Source organism: Seriola dumerili, unplaced genomic scaffold (assembly GCF_002260705.1).
Source record: "Seriola dumerili isolate Sdu_G_001 unplaced genomic scaffold, Sdu_1.0 BDQW01000219.1, whole genome shotgun sequence".
In the NCBI taxonomy this organism is placed as follows: Eukaryota; Metazoa; Chordata; class Actinopteri; order Carangiformes; family Carangidae; genus Seriola; species Seriola dumerili.
This window is the reverse complement of record NW_019174474.1, coordinates 4,680,778-4,698,383: the sequence shown is the minus strand read 5'-3', so window position 1 is coordinate 4,698,383 and position 17,606 is coordinate 4,680,778. Positions and strand designations below refer to the sequence as shown.

Here is a 17,606-nt window from a genome sequence, read left to right as displayed (position 1 = left end):
CATTTATCTACTTTGAAGATTGGTTTAATTATTATTATTATTATTTTTTTCACCTCTTCTGACACCAATAAGAGAATAGTGTTAAACGATAACGAATGTTTAAATATTTAACCCCCCCCCCAAACAAAAAAACAAAAAAACAAACAAACAAAAAAACGACACTGCTGAAGTGACACATATGAGTGAAACCATGGATGTATTTCCTGGTGGCACCCGCCGCACGTTTCTCGAGCCTCAATTACCCAAAAGGCAATTCGACAATCGTCACCGTGTTGTTACGGAAGTGCCGGGGAACGCTGTGTTGCTACTCTGACAGTTGCATTCATTCTTCAGAGCAGATATTACTCACTGGTTTGTGTTTGTGGCTCCAACGTTTACGCGAAAAACTTGAGCAATGGCAGCTTTAAAATACGCAGGTATGGACGATACAGACAGTGAGGACGAGTTACCGCCTGGGTGGGAAGAAAGATCTACGAAAGATGGATGGGTCTACTATGCAAAGTAAGTGTAATCCCTCTAGTAACGTTCAGTATATGTATGCTAACCAGTGTCAGTATATGGAGTTTAGTTTTAACCAAAGGGTCATATCGGTGTTATCGGTCTGTGGCTAACAGCTTGTTAGCTACACCAGTTTAGATAAACTCATACATCTGAACCGACAGCATGAAAAGTCCACAGAGCTCATGTTACGGTAGGTTTTGTGCGCACTGGTGCTCAGCAGCTATTTAATGTGAAATGTCTCGATAAGACTGTGTCTCCGCTATCGCGAGTTGTTGCGGTGGCGTGCAGTAGCTGTGTGATCGTGAAATGAGATGCATAACAGTATGACAGTGATATTCTTTGAAAATATAATCCTAAAACCCTCATCAGTGATAGGACAGTGCACCCGCTTGCTTGTGGTGACATGGGAAGAATACACAAACCAGTACCTTACCTGGAAAATATGAAATTTTGGTTATTGGAGAAACAACTGTGTTCATCTTACTCTTTACATCAATGTCTACCACTGATAGATAGATATGATTGATTTGTTAGACATATTTCAGGTTGGTTTGCATGTCACAGGCCTATGTGATGTCTATATTGGTTGTCTTGTGTGCCTATTTGTTTTCTTTTATGAATATGTGTCATGTGTCCTTAGTATTTGGTTGAGTTTCATTGTTTTTGCAGTCTTTTTTTTCTTGCCTGTTTGTTTTTTATGTATAACACCAACCAACCAAGAGACTGCTGATGAAAATGAGCCTTTTGTCAAAATCTTGCACATTAACATTACATTGATGTTGAGCAATATGCATTGTCCTCAATATATAGATAAACGGATAAATGGAGTAGAGTAAAAACCAAGGCCACTTGATATAAACTCTTCTTTTGTCTCTGTGTATCAACAGCCACGATGAGATGAAGACACAGTGGGAACACCCCAAGACAGGAAAGAAAAAGCGTTGTGCTGGAGGTTTGCTTTATTCACTTGTTTTTTAGTTTCTTACACGTATTTCTGTGTCAGGACTAAACACGTATGCAGAGCAGAGATGTTTTTTTTTCTAACCACAGCAAGAAACAGACTCCTTATAAATCAGTTTCACCGCAGAATTCAGTGTATGAATTATACATATAATTACCTTATCTTATATGTAACCTTAGGATTATAGTCAGGGGATTGGACAGCTGTTAAATGCCTTGCTTCTTGATTGTCTTGAAGTTGTTTGGGAAAGTACAACATAAATTTTTTTTTTTTTGTGAACATAACTTTCATCCATGTGGCAAAGATATTAATTCTGGCTGTTAAAACAAATGATGTCTGTCTTTTCCCACAGATTTACCGTATGGTTGGGAGCAAGAAACAGATGAAAAAGGACAGATAATTTATGTCGAGTAAGTAGATAATTGAACCTTTGATTGCTTAACAAAGGAAGCGAATGTGTTTATTTTGGCTCCATGGGATTTGTTAGATGGCGCAATCCTGGAATTATGTTTCTATTATAACATCCTATTCCCTATTTCATTTTCAGTCACATTAACAAGCGAACCACATACTTTGACCCACGCCAGGCGTTTACAGTAGAGGATGTGATGGTGAAACCAAAACGGTATGATGGAAACACTGCTGCTCTAGAGATCCTGCAAGGTCGTGACCTCTCTGACAAGGTTGTCCTCATTACTGGGGGCAACTCGGGTGTTGGTGAGTTTCATTAAATCCTTATGTGTTTTCCCAGTTCAATAATGTTTTGTTATGGCTATGGTAGAAATCATGGACTAAAGTGTGTTTCTATAATAACACCACTAGGTGGTGATGTAGTATCACTTTGTGGTAGATAAGCGTCTGACAAGAGCATCTCCGCTCCCTGCAAGTACCCATCCCTCCACAGCCAGACATTCATCAGCATTAGCCTCCAAAATGATACACTTAGACTCAACAAATCACTCCTTAATACCGAACATGATTGTATTGAAGTTCATTAGCTGGGCTGAATTGGATGTCATTGTTAACTGTAATGAATGGTGTCCATTCGTACCCAGAAAATGCATGGCTCACTATATAATGATTTGGAAACAAATGTATTTCCTCTTTCCTTTAGTTTAAATTAGCACAAATAGTGGCCATTTGTTCAGACTTGCTGCTTTGTTCGGGATAGATAATGACAGCATGAGGGAAATAAAATAAACATAAAATCGTTAATTGTCTTTATATTCAAATCCTTTGTCCCCAGGAAAGCCACAGCAGTGTAATTGTTGTGTGTGTATATTATGAGATGTTGCAAAGCAGCACTGTAGTACATAGATTAACAGCAGCCTGGAGACCTTCACTAAACAAAGAAGCTTGTGAACTTAAACGCATTCCTGGCCTTGATCTTCATCTCTACATATATACATTATTATACAGTGAACAGTGTGGATTGTTTAGGTGTATTAATAACAAATATAACTTCTCAACTGAACTGCTTTTACTGTCTTTTCTTTGAGGAAGTTCATTTATGCAGTGGAAAATGACACAAAATAAACCAAATAACAATCACTGCAAAATCATGGAACATCCATAAAGGTAAAACAATTACTGTCTGCACCCAGGAAACAAATAATGAAAATACCACAAGCTTATGGTAAAAAACAGAGATAAATAAATGGGGACAGTAATGGCTTAAACAAATCTTTAAAGTGTAGCATGGGTCACATACCAAAATATAATTGTGTCAATTTAAGTCCTTCCGATGAAACAAACTTGACCTCTGTGGCTGCAGATGGAGAGCTTGTGTAGAGATCACTGTGTGAGGTGTACATAAACCCTCAAGTCTATCTGGAAATAATTGAGTTGTTGTAACATTTGACCTATTTTGGAGTTGGTGACTTGTATTGGAAAAACTACAGCTATTCCTTCCGGCTTACATTTGTGTAAAATCAGCATATATAAAATCTGAAGTAATTTGAAATAAATTATCCCGCAGGATAATGACGCAAAGCATGCAAAAAAAAAAAAAATTCTATCTATTCTAAGGAAGTCATGTATTCATTTTGAAATGATTAAAGACGTACTGGTTTAAAAGTATTTTCTGCAGGTTACTAAAAGTCCATCATTATGTTAAAGAACGTTTGAGAATGGAAAAAGTGAGCTGTCAACATCATTAGACAGTCTGTGGGATGCTCTAAAAGACTGCCGGATTCTGAAATAAAACAAAATTATGTGGCCTTTTGATAAAAAGGTGGCGAGCAATAATTGAAGAGGGAGAATGCAGAAAATGTAAATAATTTCAACCACAAGAGGGCACAGGAGGTCCACGATGTTGTTGCTATTTAGGGTTGAAAATGTTCCCATATTAACTCCCTCACATGGGCCTGTTTTTGCCTTAGTTAAAAAAAATATAGTGAAAAAGATAATCCACATTTAACATTTGTTGTGATGTGTTTAGTAAATGAAAATTTGTTCATCTGAAAAAAAAGCTTTTCTCAAAAGAATGCATGAACCAGTTACAACACACAGACATTTTAATACTATGTGAATGCTTAATAAACCCATATTAACATAACCTTTGTTTTACTCTACCACATATTAAATATGCATCAGCCATAATTAATAGTATTCTAATAGTAATTGCTACTGCTGGTGTGCTCCTTTGACATTCCTCTAGTGAAATGTGGTTATGCCAATTGGTTGGACCCACTTAGCATTTTAATGACATCAATAGTGTTTTAATCCAAGTGTCAAGGCTATTTCCATTTTCTTCAGTGCTTATTTCCTCCACAGGAAATGTGACATTTTTATTAGTAATGGTGGGATATTATTTAATTAGCAAATTTACATTTCAGCTCTTTAATTTAGTTCTTAATGCACACGAACATGAAAAGCACATATATGAGTTTATTTATGCATGAAATGTCATAGTCTCTGGTTTTGTGACCAGCCTTGAAGCTTCATTGCAGCAGTGCTTGGAGGCGGGACAGTAATGTGGTTTGTCTTGCCGATGTGATCGCTGCTCTCAGTTCACAACATTAGTCTTCCTCTCTCTGCTTTCTTTTGTAAATTAAAAACCAGTACCAACCTGAATGCTGTTTTTAATTGTGATAATGGAAATAAATGATCGCAGTTTGTTTTCCCCCTATTTCTCCCTCTCTCACTCTCTCCCCCCTCTCTTTAAAGGTTTTCTTACTCTTATAGACCTGTGGTTGTGCACCTGTACCTCTGCATTGATTCCTAAGTGGCTGTGACCCAGGCCTGAGCCTCCTATCCATCCCTATTACACACTCCTGCTCAGGCTCTAATTCCCCTCCTATCAACTAACTCTCAGGTTATTTACTGGCCAGGGGTCCATGGAACAGTTGTCCTTAAAGGGCCACTGTCATCATATCTCTGGCCCCTGCTGATTCCACAGACAAAACGCTTTCTTTCTCAAAATAGTGCACAACGTTGTTTTTTAAAAAAAATCTGACATTTTTGTTGTTTTTTTTTTTTTCACGCTGATCTTGAATCCTCAGTGTAAGCCCTTTCCTAAATAATCTGTTGTTGAGGCAAGACTATATTTGTATTCTCTTGACACATGCAGTCACCTCTGCCCTGTGACAGCTCTTTTGGGAACTGTACATAACTACATATATGTGTCCCCTTACCTGGGCAGGCTCTTACAGCAGGTGCCGTGCTGTCAGCACAATGTATGTTTGATAGTGGACAGAAATAACATATTGACCCTCTGTCTCACTCAAATACACATTGAAGACAGTTGGAAATTTATCCAACTGTCTTCCATGTGCTATTTTAATCCCAGTACTGTATGTCTGATGTATGAAACATGTTTAGGTGTCATTTTACTTTTGTTGATAACTGTTTTTTCTATTTTTCTAGACAGGCATTCAGAAATATAGTAGTACTGTGTATTTAGTATTATCAGTCACAACTTTTTAAAGTGTACTTATATTATTCTACATTTTCAGTGTTTATTCTTCTTTATGTTGACATGTTTGATCTGAATGTTTTTGGCCTTTCTGTACAGTGGTTGGTTGTAGAGCAATACCTGCAGTTGCAAGGCTGTACTCAATCTAAATGCATGCACTGAATTCCACATGGTATTGTTGTTTAGGTGCAGGGTCAATGCTGGAATAAGAAGCAGAAAAGACTCAGGCGGCCCAGACGGGGAATAGCAAGGATTTGGAAAGGAGCGCTTCATAATGTTTTAGTATCTCTATGCATCGTCTCTGCAGTGTTTTAGGACTTTGAATGTTATTCTTATTCATGAAAGACTAACATTGTTCTATGTTTGTGTTGATCCCAGTGTTGTGTTGGGAGGATTAAGTGTCAGGCCGGTGCTCTCCTCTCTCTGGATGGAGAGATCCCTAAGCATATTCAGTGAGTCGCAGAGCTGGGGGAGCCTCTGTGTGCAGATTAAACCCATAGCCTAGCTTTGTGGCTGATCATTAGATTGAGGCAGATTTGTTAAGCATAACTGCCATTAAATTGGCTGCAAAGCTCTGGTATTTACTGCACTGCTGTTTATGAATAAGGACCCCCTTAAAGACCCGCGCAGCGATGCGTTAAACCCGAGCCTCGGTAAGGAGGGAAATGCATTATTCATAGTGGGAGGAATTAGATGGATAAAAAGATGTTCCTGGTGAGGGTGGCATGCGGTGCCTGTGTCTCGGCGTGTGTGTGTCTCTGAGCATCTCTGAGTGGCTGCGTGTGGTTTAGATGACATCCAGAATGCATCTGTGTTTATATTCAGAGGTCTGATATTATTTTGTGTGTGTGTGTGTGTGTGTGTGTGTCCGCTGAGGGGAATGGCCGGCCCATGTCCTGCTCTGTGTCAGCTTGTGAACTTAGCGAGGAAATTGAAGGAGAGTTTTATTTTTTTTTCAACTGGCATTTCATGTCCTCTCTGATGAATGTGTTTATTGGCTACGTAATGAGAACCAGTTATGGTTGGTTAGTCAAATTATTCAACTTTATTAACCTTGGATGAAATTTGCTATGCAGACCCAAACTGGTGTAACATGCAAAGAGTATTATGCTGGAGGCCAGAAGGGTTCAATAATGATTACAGCTCTAATATAATAGAACTGAAGTGGTTAGAGAGAAAAGATGGAATACATATATGTGCTCAAAGGCTGTAGGTAAAATAAAATGAAAGGTTACTGGGTTATTGTGTGTAGTCAAGTAGTTTATAGACCTATCGAGTTTACAGTCTGCAGATGATGAGGGGATGAAAGTTACATGATGGGGGGGATTTTGATGACAGTGATGAAAATAGCTCTAATGCTCAGGAGATATGTGTGCATGAGCAGGCTTCTGGGATCTGTTTATCTTTGTGCATTTGTGTGATTTGGTGTGGTGTGTGTGTGTTTATCAAGTTTACTGGTGTCAGCGTGCGTGCGTGTGTGCGTGTGTGTGTGTGTGTGTGTGTGTGTGCGTGTGTGCGTGCGTGTGTGCATGTGCGCGTGCGTGTGTGTGTGTGAGTGCGTGTGTGCATGTGCGCGTGCGTGTGTGTGTGTGTGTGTGTGTGTGTGAGTGAGAGAGGTAGTCGGGTTAAGTCTGGCTGCAGGAGGAGCATGGGGTGACCAGTGTGGTGTGAGGCCATGATGAGAGATTGTGTAGGGAGTTGGAGGTTGACACAGAGGGTCAGAGGAAGAGAAGGGGGGGGTGGGGGTTGGGTGGGTACTAGATAGGCGCTGCATGGAGGGTGAGACAGCATTGAGGGGGTAGGAAGGAGGCAGAAGGAGACAGGGAGGGGTAATAGAACCACTCCAGTGCTCTGGCCTGGAACAGCTCAACCTTGGGCTGTAATTACTAACCATACATCCCACTTTTGGGGTGACATCGCCCTCCTCTTGGACTAATGGAGGGGAATTAGAGGGGATCTTAAAAGTCACAAAGTGTGTGTGTGTGTGTGTGTGTGTGTGTGTGTGTGTGGGTGGGGGGGGGGGGGGGGGGGGGGGGAGTTGTGCCGTTCCTCACTTCTTGGGACAAGAAATACACAAGCACAGGGCAGCAGCAGGTACAGGTGCGCTCATCACGAGACAGTCAGGAGTTAGTCTGAATCTGGAATCACTCCATTGTTTACTTATTTACTATGTTCTATATACTGTAAAAGACACTCAATAGATTACAGAGCGCAGAGAACAAATATTTTGACTAAAACTTTATTTATTTATACAGCACAAATCATACATCAAATGTGACTCCAAGTGCTTAACATAAAAAGAGCATGAGTTTAAATAAAAACACTTAAATGATAAAACAAAGCATGATATAATAAAGATAATAAATTGGAGATAGAAATAACAGTAAAAGTGGAAGTGTCAGTAGACAACAGTAGATAAAAGCCAGGCTAAAAAGGTGTGTTTTAAGTTTTCTTTGAAAGATAAGCACACAGTCTGCTTCCCACAGGTCCTCTGGCAGACTCGACCAGAGCTGAAAAGATCAGCTGATTAACTGATTCCCTCGTTTCAACTTCTCCAATGTGACGATTTGCTTTTATATCATATTAAACTGAAGACGTTTGGGATATCTGAAGACATTACCTTTGTCTTACAGGAATTATAACAGGCATTTTTCACTGTTTTCTGACAATTTATTGAACAAACATTCATTGATTAATTTATAAAATGATCTGCGGATTAATCAGTAATAAAAATAATTGTTAGTTGTGGCTTGTTTCAGACACACGAGTCATTGGTCATTTTGCCTCATATATAGCTGACAGGCGTAGGGTCATAGAACTGTCATTTTGATATCTGGGTGGGATTGTTAGGGTGTCCTGGTGGCCTAGGGGTTAAGAATGACCATGAACTGAAACGTCCTGGGTTCAAGTCCAGCTGGGAAGCTCTGTTGCATTTCATTCCCAATTTCTCTTTCCCTTCATTTCCTGTTATCACTCTACTGTCAACTTCATAATAAAGGCATATAATACTAAAGAAAATAATTTTTCTAAAAATGTTGGATTGTTAGCAGAATGTGGTGTACACATCATTGACAGTGTAGTGCACTGGACCAGATGGAGAGGGACTGCAGCTCGCTCGTGCCTCACATCACTTTTAATAAATCTATTAATTTATAAACACTTTACCAACTCAAAGTCCCAAGAATCCTTATGAATAAATCAAATTGATTGCACCAAATTAAACCAGTGAGAGATGCACAGAATTAAACTGTATAATTAACAGTCGCAGATTTAACATATTTATTCATCCAGTGATATAACACACAACATATTTTTATGCTGGGCATTACAGTTAAAAATGGCGTGTAATTCACAGAGGTGGGGTGATATGTAGTGTGTTCATGATCTGTGTTGCTCCTTCAGGTACAAATTCAGCTCTGGCGAAAGGGGATTGTGGGAACTCGACATGTTTACCCACAGGTCTTGTAATGATCTGAATTGACTTCTGTTTGCCCAATTGTACTGCAGAGCTTATTTTAGTTAAATGCCTCTTTGGATGCAGATCAAGAGAGAGAAGGAGCAGGCAGCTTCGTTTGCCAAATAAACACGTTTACTGACGAGGCTGGTAATGATCTCATTACACTGAGCCAATACACCTGTGTACGAGGGGGATCCAGAGAGGGGCGGCGGGCCAGGAAGGACAAACAAAGCGTGAAATCACTAAATCACACTCATTATTGGGGGATATCAGTAGGGCCAGGATCCTAATGTACCATGAAGAGCATTCACTGCTTAATGGACATTTTACACAATTTTTATACATTTTATACATTTATACATACACGGTAAAGCAAATTTTCAACAATAGCTGAGGCATTTACTTATTTTACGTATTTTTTATTTCATTGTGAATCTTCAGATTTAACAAGCGCATTATCTTCATCTCACACCTTTTTTCAAAATGTTCTGAGACTCTTCTTCTTATATCTCCATGTTTACCATGTTGTTGTCTGATTAGACAAAAGAACCTGGAAGATCACAGCAGCGTAGCATAATAGTCAGGCCTCCTGTGTGTTGTAAAACAGTTTATGGCGTCTGTCAATCCACCGGAGCAAAAGAAACCTCCCTCTGACCTCTCGTCATGTTCCACCATCAGTGTACAACGCTCAAACAGGCTCTCTTTGTTGTACACCTGACCAGGAGCTAATTTCAGTGCGGCCCTCTCCACCGTCAACATGGGTGAGAGGGCAGGGAGTCTCTGTAACAGCAACGCCGCTCTCGTTATTTCACAATTAATGTCAAGCCCTTGTTATTTGTCACTGGAAATACATGGCTTTGGTGCTGCTGCTGTTGTTGCTGCCATATTCTAATTTGTTCTCCATTATGGAAAACACTGGTGTCGATTAATTTCACTTTCATGGCTTGTACACACAACAAGTGAGAGGGAGGTGGTGTTGTTTACCAGCAGCCAGCACTCGTGTCCAATTTATAATGGCAAAAAAAAATGCTTTTAAATTATGGCATGTTTGAAATCCTTTTTTTTTTTGTTTTTTTTTTATCATTTGCAAATTTTGGTTGGTCCTCTGTTGTACAAATTATGTGCTGAGCTGTAACCTTCACACTTTTCCTTATTAGTATTTAATTAAATTATAGTGACAATGCAGACGTTTTGTATGACGTTGAGAAGATTTTATGACGTTTGTTTCCTAAAGCCTGCTGCTCCACCTGCAAATTCAAAAGCGCATATTTACTCCGGGAGTCACACTGCTCATTTTTTTTTTTTTTTTTTTCCTGTCATGTTGTTTTTATTTTCATTTCCATTTCCTCTGAGTGAAATGATCTCCGCTCACAGCCACAGTCCCCTCCATTACACCTAATAAGGTGTCATATAATTTAATTCCATGCTTCACTTGTCAGAAAGGGCTTCCAATCCTACTCCAATTTTGAGTTTTAATAGATATTAGTCCTTAACACTCTCCTCACAATTAGGCCTCCCAGTTTTGCTCTTAATGAAAATCAGATTAAGACATATAATCTAATTACAGTTCATATTAATCCACCCTCTGATACACTCTGCCTCTCAGACCCTCTTTGGTGCAATCAGTTATTTTGCCCGCCAGTTTGTCAGTCAGGACACTCGCACTGCGAATGTGTCTATGTGACTCTGGTTTGTATTTACTGTAGAGGTGGGACTGAATAATGTGATGCTGCTCTACGCTGTTGAACTTTTCCACGACACTTTGAGGGATAGTAAATGTCAAAGGAAATAAAAATACGGTGAAGGAAAAAAGTTAATCTCATAAATTAATTCAACCTACGGGTTGAAATGACCCATTTAGACTTGTAATTTAGAAATGAACTTCTCTCCCTCTATCTTCCGTTTTTGTCAGTTTTATCGTGACTACATGATTTGGATGGAGCCATGAAGTAGTCTTAGACTGATAAATTCTGTGCGTATCTGCGGACCTCGTTTCATGGGAGAAATGTCCTTATCAGAGGCCCTTTGATGTTCTGAAATATCACACCGTGGTTCAGTCTGAATGTCATGTCTGTTCGATTGTTCATTTGACACTCCTCTATTATGAGCCATGTTTTCATAATTACTGCCATCACTGTATAATTACCAACATAATTAATAACCGACCTCCCTTCCTCTAACCCAGTATGAGCGGAGATACCTTCTTGAGAGCCGGCGGTCAGATCCAAAACTTTATCTTAGACGAGAGGAAGAAGTCTTGAACCACAATTCCATCAGTTTCATCACTTCAGAGAGAAATGATTAACTCTCTCTACTAGACCACTGGGTTTCTCAATGAAAGAAATTATATGGAAAATTGATAGGGATTTTAACTTTCAACCCCCACCATCACCACCACCACCCCATTAGATTCAACCCCTGAGAATCAAAGTTATCTTCAGAAAAAACTAATCTTTGAAGCATTGCTCGCTTTCATTATTATTTTTTTTTCTCTTCACGTCTTTATCTGTCTCTGTGTCTCTCTGTCTCCCTCCTCATGTCTCAGGCTTTGAGACAGCCAGGTCCTTTGCTCTTCATGGTGCCCACGTGATCCTGGCATGTCGAAACCTGTCCCGGGCCAGCAAGGCTGTTGGCCTCATACAGCAGGAGTGGGTAAGTGACAGGCAAACCCCCCCCAAGAACCTAGCAAATTGTCTGATCTTTCTCTGCTCTCTGTTGTTTTCTTATCATCAACAAATGTTATAAAAAGACCAAAAGTAACAATGAATTGATCTTACTAACAGGTTTTGGCAGGGAAGCTAAAACATGATGTATCTTACTCCTTTATGCTACTGGCATCTGTTGCCCAAAAACTACTTAAAACACATTAGTGAGCCACTCTGTTACACTGGATGACTTCATTATAACAAATATGTGCACTGTATTTTATTTTGAGTCAATCCCACATTCATCGTCCTGCTGCCATAAATACTTACTGGCATACCAAATGTGTATTAATCCACAGTTGAAAATAGTCAGAAGGTTCGGACACTATAGACGGATTAATATGCTGCTGATTTTGGTCTTTTCATGGGATTTGTTTGTCGTAATAAAACAAAAAAAAAACAAAAAAGAAAAAAATTTAAAAACATAAAAAAGAATTTTATCAGCCTTATCCTTTCCTTTTCTATCCTTTCATGTAATATGTGTGAAACATTATAGCCCTATGTTTATTTGGTATTGTCAATTCTATATGTAGTGCTACAGAGTATAATCTATATATAGACTATCTAATTGAATCTCTGTATGAGAGATCTGTGTTATGTCTATCCGTTACCCCCTTTGATCCCTCCATTAAGGCCTTTTTTCTAGACTCCAGACACATTTGTGTTCAAGGGCTATATAAATACAAATTGACTTGACTTGTTCCAATGTGAACAGTGGACGTGTGATATGTCTCATGTTACATTAATTCACCTCTCAATGGCATGAAATAAATTATCATGAAACGAGCATAAAATTTCTCCATGATCCATGTACTCAGGTCTCCCTTGTTAAAGAGAAAACCTTTGTATTTATGTTTAGGCTTTCACAAACTGTCTGCACACTTCTCAGGAAAGGTGAAGAAACTTCTGTATAGCTGTCTTTAGTAAAGCAAGAGAGAAAGGGAGAGTTAAAGGGAGGGAGGCAGAGAGAGGGAGAAAAAGTGTGAGAGGGCATCTGATAATTACCTGAGATTATTGCTCTAATATCGCTGCGCTTGTGACGCGTCCCCAGATTTACGAGTGTGGGAAAATAAACAAGTGAAATGTGGGTGCTGGAGCAGAAAGAATAAGCCATTAGCACTGGGTTGATTACAGAGACCAGGACTTGAAGAAGAAGGAGTGTGAGTGCTCGGCACAGATATGGAGAGAGAGGCTGAGAGGGGGGGAAAAGAGGGAGAGAGAAAGAGAGAGGGAGACAAACGCCTTTGAGCGAGAGTAGATCCGCAGTGTTTAAACTCACCCAAGTCTCTAATTGAAGTATGCCCCTGGGGCTGTCAGTGCTGCTCCACAGTGTGAAATCCAGTGTACAGATCTATTAATGTAGCTGCTTTGTCTGAATGAGTGAGAAAAAGCTCTGATCCAAGTACCAGATTTTGTAGCCAAATTGATTTTCACATCACACCTGACACAGAATTATCCAAGGTGTTGTTAAATGTTTATTAATTAACAAATGGAAGCTGCTTGGAATTGTTTCAAAAGATTAAACGATTGGTGACCTCTGCAGTGTAAACGATAATCTTCCCTATTTGTGGTACAGTGGCATACAGCATGTGCAGATTGTCAGCAAATTTAATAGAGACTGAGTTAATAGAGTTCTGTATAGTTCAAATGGAGCATGAGTAGTGAATTAGCATTCCCTACGCTCACTCCATATTTCCTTCTCAAGGAATCCCCCTGTTATAGGCTAATGAATAAAAGTCACAATATCAGAATAAATCTTTGCCGCAAATTCTCCCCTCTGGCGGCATTATTAATAGATTCAGGAGAAGAATAGAGAGGAGGATTAATCTTTAAGATGATGGATGGGCTCTGCTCGCCTTCCCATGCTCCTACGTTAAGGTCATTTTGATAAGAGAGTATATTTTGGGGTCCTCTGTACAAAAGGTCATCATATCTACTTCCAGGTCCCTCTCAGAGTTCCGCTCTGGCTGCCAGGAGTGGAACTGCTGTCCCGATTGCACAGGACCTCTGACCCCTAACTACCTGCTTACTATTACTCTGAACTCTCTCTTTCTCTAACTCTCTCTCTCTGTGTCTCTGGCTGTGTGGGCTAGCGTTGCTGTTCGGAGGTGAGAGTGATGGCTCATCCGCAGTGCAGGGTGGTGCGGTTCAGCGTAGCGCCATGTACTGACAGTGGGTGTAATAGGGGGGTCACAGATGGATAATGGGCAGGTCAGAACAGCCACTGGCTGTTAGGAAGAGCAAGGTCAGAGGGTTTATCCTTCCCAGGCAATCATACTGTGCTCTGCCAGAAACGGCTACAGTATAAACAGAACAATACATTTTACACAAGATTCCTGGAAGAAATCTCCTCTGTACGCCTTCTTTAACCAGTATGAAAATATTTGTTTCTATATTTAGCATATTTAACTGTTCATTTGTACTTGACATAATAGAGCTTTTTGCACTTCGGAGTTTTGCGTTTGTGCTGAGCTTTTATCATAAAATTAGTTTCTTGCTGTGATTATGCTACACACTGTGTTCATGATGGGACTTTAGTTGCATCTCCACTGCAGGCCCAGTCTGAGCAGAACGTGTTGTTTTCTCTGCCTCTATTCGAGCTGTGAGGTGAAACCCCTCCAGCAGGCTCATTAGGGGAGTTTAGAGTGGCGGAGAGGGGATAAACATTTACCTTATGATTGTGTTTTACAATAAGCCTGATGCTGGTTGCCTTTATAGGGTTCAAAGGGGGCTGTTTTTACAGGCTGTGATGAAGCCACAGTAAAACCAGGAGGGGATTAAGCAGCAGATGGGTGCTGAGAGAGATGGAGGGAGAGCAGAGGGAGATGGGAAGACAGATAGAGAAGGAGAAAATGCAGAGAGTGAAGTGTGGTAAGCCCAAAAAGAGACAAGACAGATAGATTAGGTGAACCCAAAACTTTGACTAATGTACTTTGTAATTTTCCATATTATTGTAAAATTTGCACTCTAGTATTGTCATATGGAGACCTTCAGGGAGATCTGCTGTGTGAATCTTTAAGCTCAGAGTTTTTGGCCTCTGCCCTACGCTTTAACTACATGTCATTTTACCACAGCCCCTTACCTACATATCTATCTCCTATTCTGCTCACAGTACAGGCAGGTTAAGTTGCTGGTTAACAACCAAAGTGTTGCCTGCGTGCCAGAGATTTATTTTTCCTGATTGCCTTTAAAATTCTGCTTATCTTTGACTCCAGTTTTTCCCTCAGAAGGCTGTAATGGACTCCCCTGAGATGCAGCCCACTGCTTGGTGGGCCAAGCAAGGCCCTTGGCCCCTGAGTAGAATACAACACACACACACACACACACACACACACACACACACACACACACACACACACACACACACAAACACACACGTGTGCCATGGTCTTATTTTGTAATTTCTTTCCTTTTTTTAAAATCCAAAATGCTTATTTCCCCTACTGCCCCTTTCTACAACACATGCTAATGAGATGCTTTGTAAAGGCGTTAATTAGCGAGCTAGTCACTGATTGCTGTGCTTGTTTTTGTTGTGTGTGTGTGTGTGTGTGTGTGTGTGTATGGCAGGGGGGTATTAATATGGCTGTGTGCCGCTGAGGAGAGTTCTGTCAGGGTCTGCTCTGGAACCAATTAGGCTAAAGCTCAGTGTCCACTGAGGCTGCTGGGAGAAAAAAGCCTGCTGCTTGCAATGTCAAACAGCAGCATTAACACAGGCCAGAGAGGCAGAGTGAGACAGGCGGACTGAGAGCCGATAAACAGTGGTCACTCATACAGGCAGACAGACTGCCTGATAGACCTGATAGACCTGATAGACAGTTCCTCTGCTAGATATGAAAAGCAGACAAAGAATACACTCATAATCTCTGCCACAAACCTCTACCTTCATTACCTTAATCTCTCTCACTGTTTACACATTACATATACATAATATATATATATATATATATATATATATATATATACTGTATATATAATATAAAATGTTGAAAAACTATCCATGTTGACACTCTTGCTGGAGCTCATGCTGTAGGATAAGGTAACATCAGAATCAATGAAACACAATGTTCCTTCCCAAGTGTCTGCTATTTCAGGTGGAGAGACTGGATTTTTACAAAGCACAGGTGGAAGAGGTCTTGAAAGACAAATGGAAAAAAGACAGCCTCACCTTGAAGATGTCAGTACATAAAGTTGTGCTCCCATACCTTCCTGAAGCACAATCTTTCCGAACCTCACTGGCTTGTGATTTATAATGAGAATATCACATGTTTATGTGTCATGGCCTACATACAGCAGTATGAGGTGGCAAAGTTCTGGATGAGTCCCACATTTCCTCTAGAAAGCTACTTTCTTGCATGACTGTGTTGATGCAGTCATACATTCAGACCTCTTTCTGTGTCACCCTCACTCTGCATTTAACCTGAATCACACTTGTTTGTAGAGAATTGGTGGGTGTTTGTGTGTTTGTGTGTTTGTGTGTGTGTGTGTGTGTGTGTGTGTGTGTGTTTGTGTGTGTGTTGATGCATGTGTGCCTGCATTTGTCCATTTGCCCGGTGCATAACCTCCTGTGTCAGTCTGACAGGCCCTGTGCCCCCGCTGGCCACCATGCCATGCGACGCTCCTCCTGCTGAGGCCAACAGGAAGTGACACATGTGAAATGCTGACCTGGTCAGTTGCAGCCCCCTCCAGGGCCTCAGGATGCTGCTCTTTTAGTCACTCTTCCCCTCTCTTCCCTCGCTCCCTGGCTTTTTCTTTTCTATTTTTTTATCTTCCAGAAGAACCTCAAAAGACTTGCGTCCGCCTCCATTCACCCGTCGATTCTGTAACACTTTTTTCCCTCTTTGTCTCTCTCCCAAAATGATTAAGGAAATTGCAGCCCATTTCCCAGGTCAGTGAGCAGTTCTGTATCACTCTTCTCTGCTGCCAGAGAGCCCGGTAGATCATAGTTCATAATGTTTAGGTCTTATATCTTGCAGGATTTGACCTTTAGCTTGTTTTTCCTAATGCGATTTCACAACCACCTTAAATGTTTTAATGTCATGTGAACACACAAAAGATTATTTTCTTCCCTTTTTGACCTAAAAACAAGACAACAGCAGTTTCTCTGATTACTTTAGTGAAACATACCTGTTTAGGACAGCTCACGTGGTGCACCTCCTTTCATTAAAAAGCATAGGCAAAAGTATTTTTTTTGCATGAAGGTTATGCTGACACACCACTGTTAAAGCTCAGATAAATCCGGTGGAGATTGTTGTTGGTGATGTGGAAGCTTGTACTTAAGCAGCCCTAGAGCTCCTTTTCAGACCGTCCCCAGACTATACCAACATTATACCTACGCTTCTACCTCTCGCTGCTTTCCCAATCCTCTCCTCCAATCTCAGGTGCATCCACTGAATCATTTAGGGAGAGGCGGCTGTCCCTTATTTTCAGGATGAAGCATTGTGCAAATCGGTCTGTTTCCTTGCGTATTAGTAGCACGTGCACCCCCCCTCTCTGGGGAGACCTTCTCATCTCTCTTTATTTACTTATTTATTTGCGTGTTTCCTGCCTGTGTTCTGTCTGTAAACTGGGAATAGAAAGGTCCCACATCCCCAACTATACTCTGCATCAGCTTGGCGCTGAAGAGAGCAGAAAGGATGGATGGAATGAGGGTGGAATTGCGATATGTAAATTTGATGAGGAAACCCCTTTTTTCTTCAAATTTATCCAGCTCTGATTCCTCCAACAAGCAACCACACAAAGCTCTGAAACTACAATAGGGTTTACTGTAATATACCACTGAGGAGTTCTTTACATTACACAGGTGGCGGTTACAATGCAGCTTGTGGGAATACTAAAGGAGTCTTTGTGTAGTGTAGGCTGTTAGTATAAAAGTGTAAGAGTTGAATACCTCCAGGTTGTAACAGCACAAAGCATTTCATGTGTATGTGTGTGTGTGTGTGTGTGTGTGTGTATATATATGATTGTGCATCTCTGTAATACATGTCACAAGTACAGTATATATGCACACGTACATGCACGTGCGTGGTCATTGCGCACACCCATCCACATGGTGTGTATTTAAATGCT

At 40.5% G+C, this 17,606-nt stretch overlaps 1 protein-coding gene across 1 annotated transcript in view; it reads left to right on the top strand.

The window, feature by feature from the left end:
- Positions 1 to 292: 292 nt before the first annotated feature.
- Positions 293 to 17,606, top strand: part of wwox (WW domain containing oxidoreductase) — a 143,974-nt gene continuing 126,660 nt past the window's right edge. Inside the window, exons 1-5 of the mRNA XM_022754530.1 lie at positions 293 to 501; positions 1,389 to 1,453; positions 1,815 to 1,872; positions 2,010 to 2,179; positions 11,381 to 11,487. Coding sequence (XP_022610251.1) covers positions 395 to 501; positions 1,389 to 1,453; positions 1,815 to 1,872; positions 2,010 to 2,179; positions 11,381 to 11,487 — 507 coding nt within the window. The 5' untranslated portion in view covers positions 293 to 394. The remainder of the gene's footprint in view (positions 502 to 1,388; positions 1,454 to 1,814; positions 1,873 to 2,009; positions 2,180 to 11,380; positions 11,488 to 17,606) is intronic.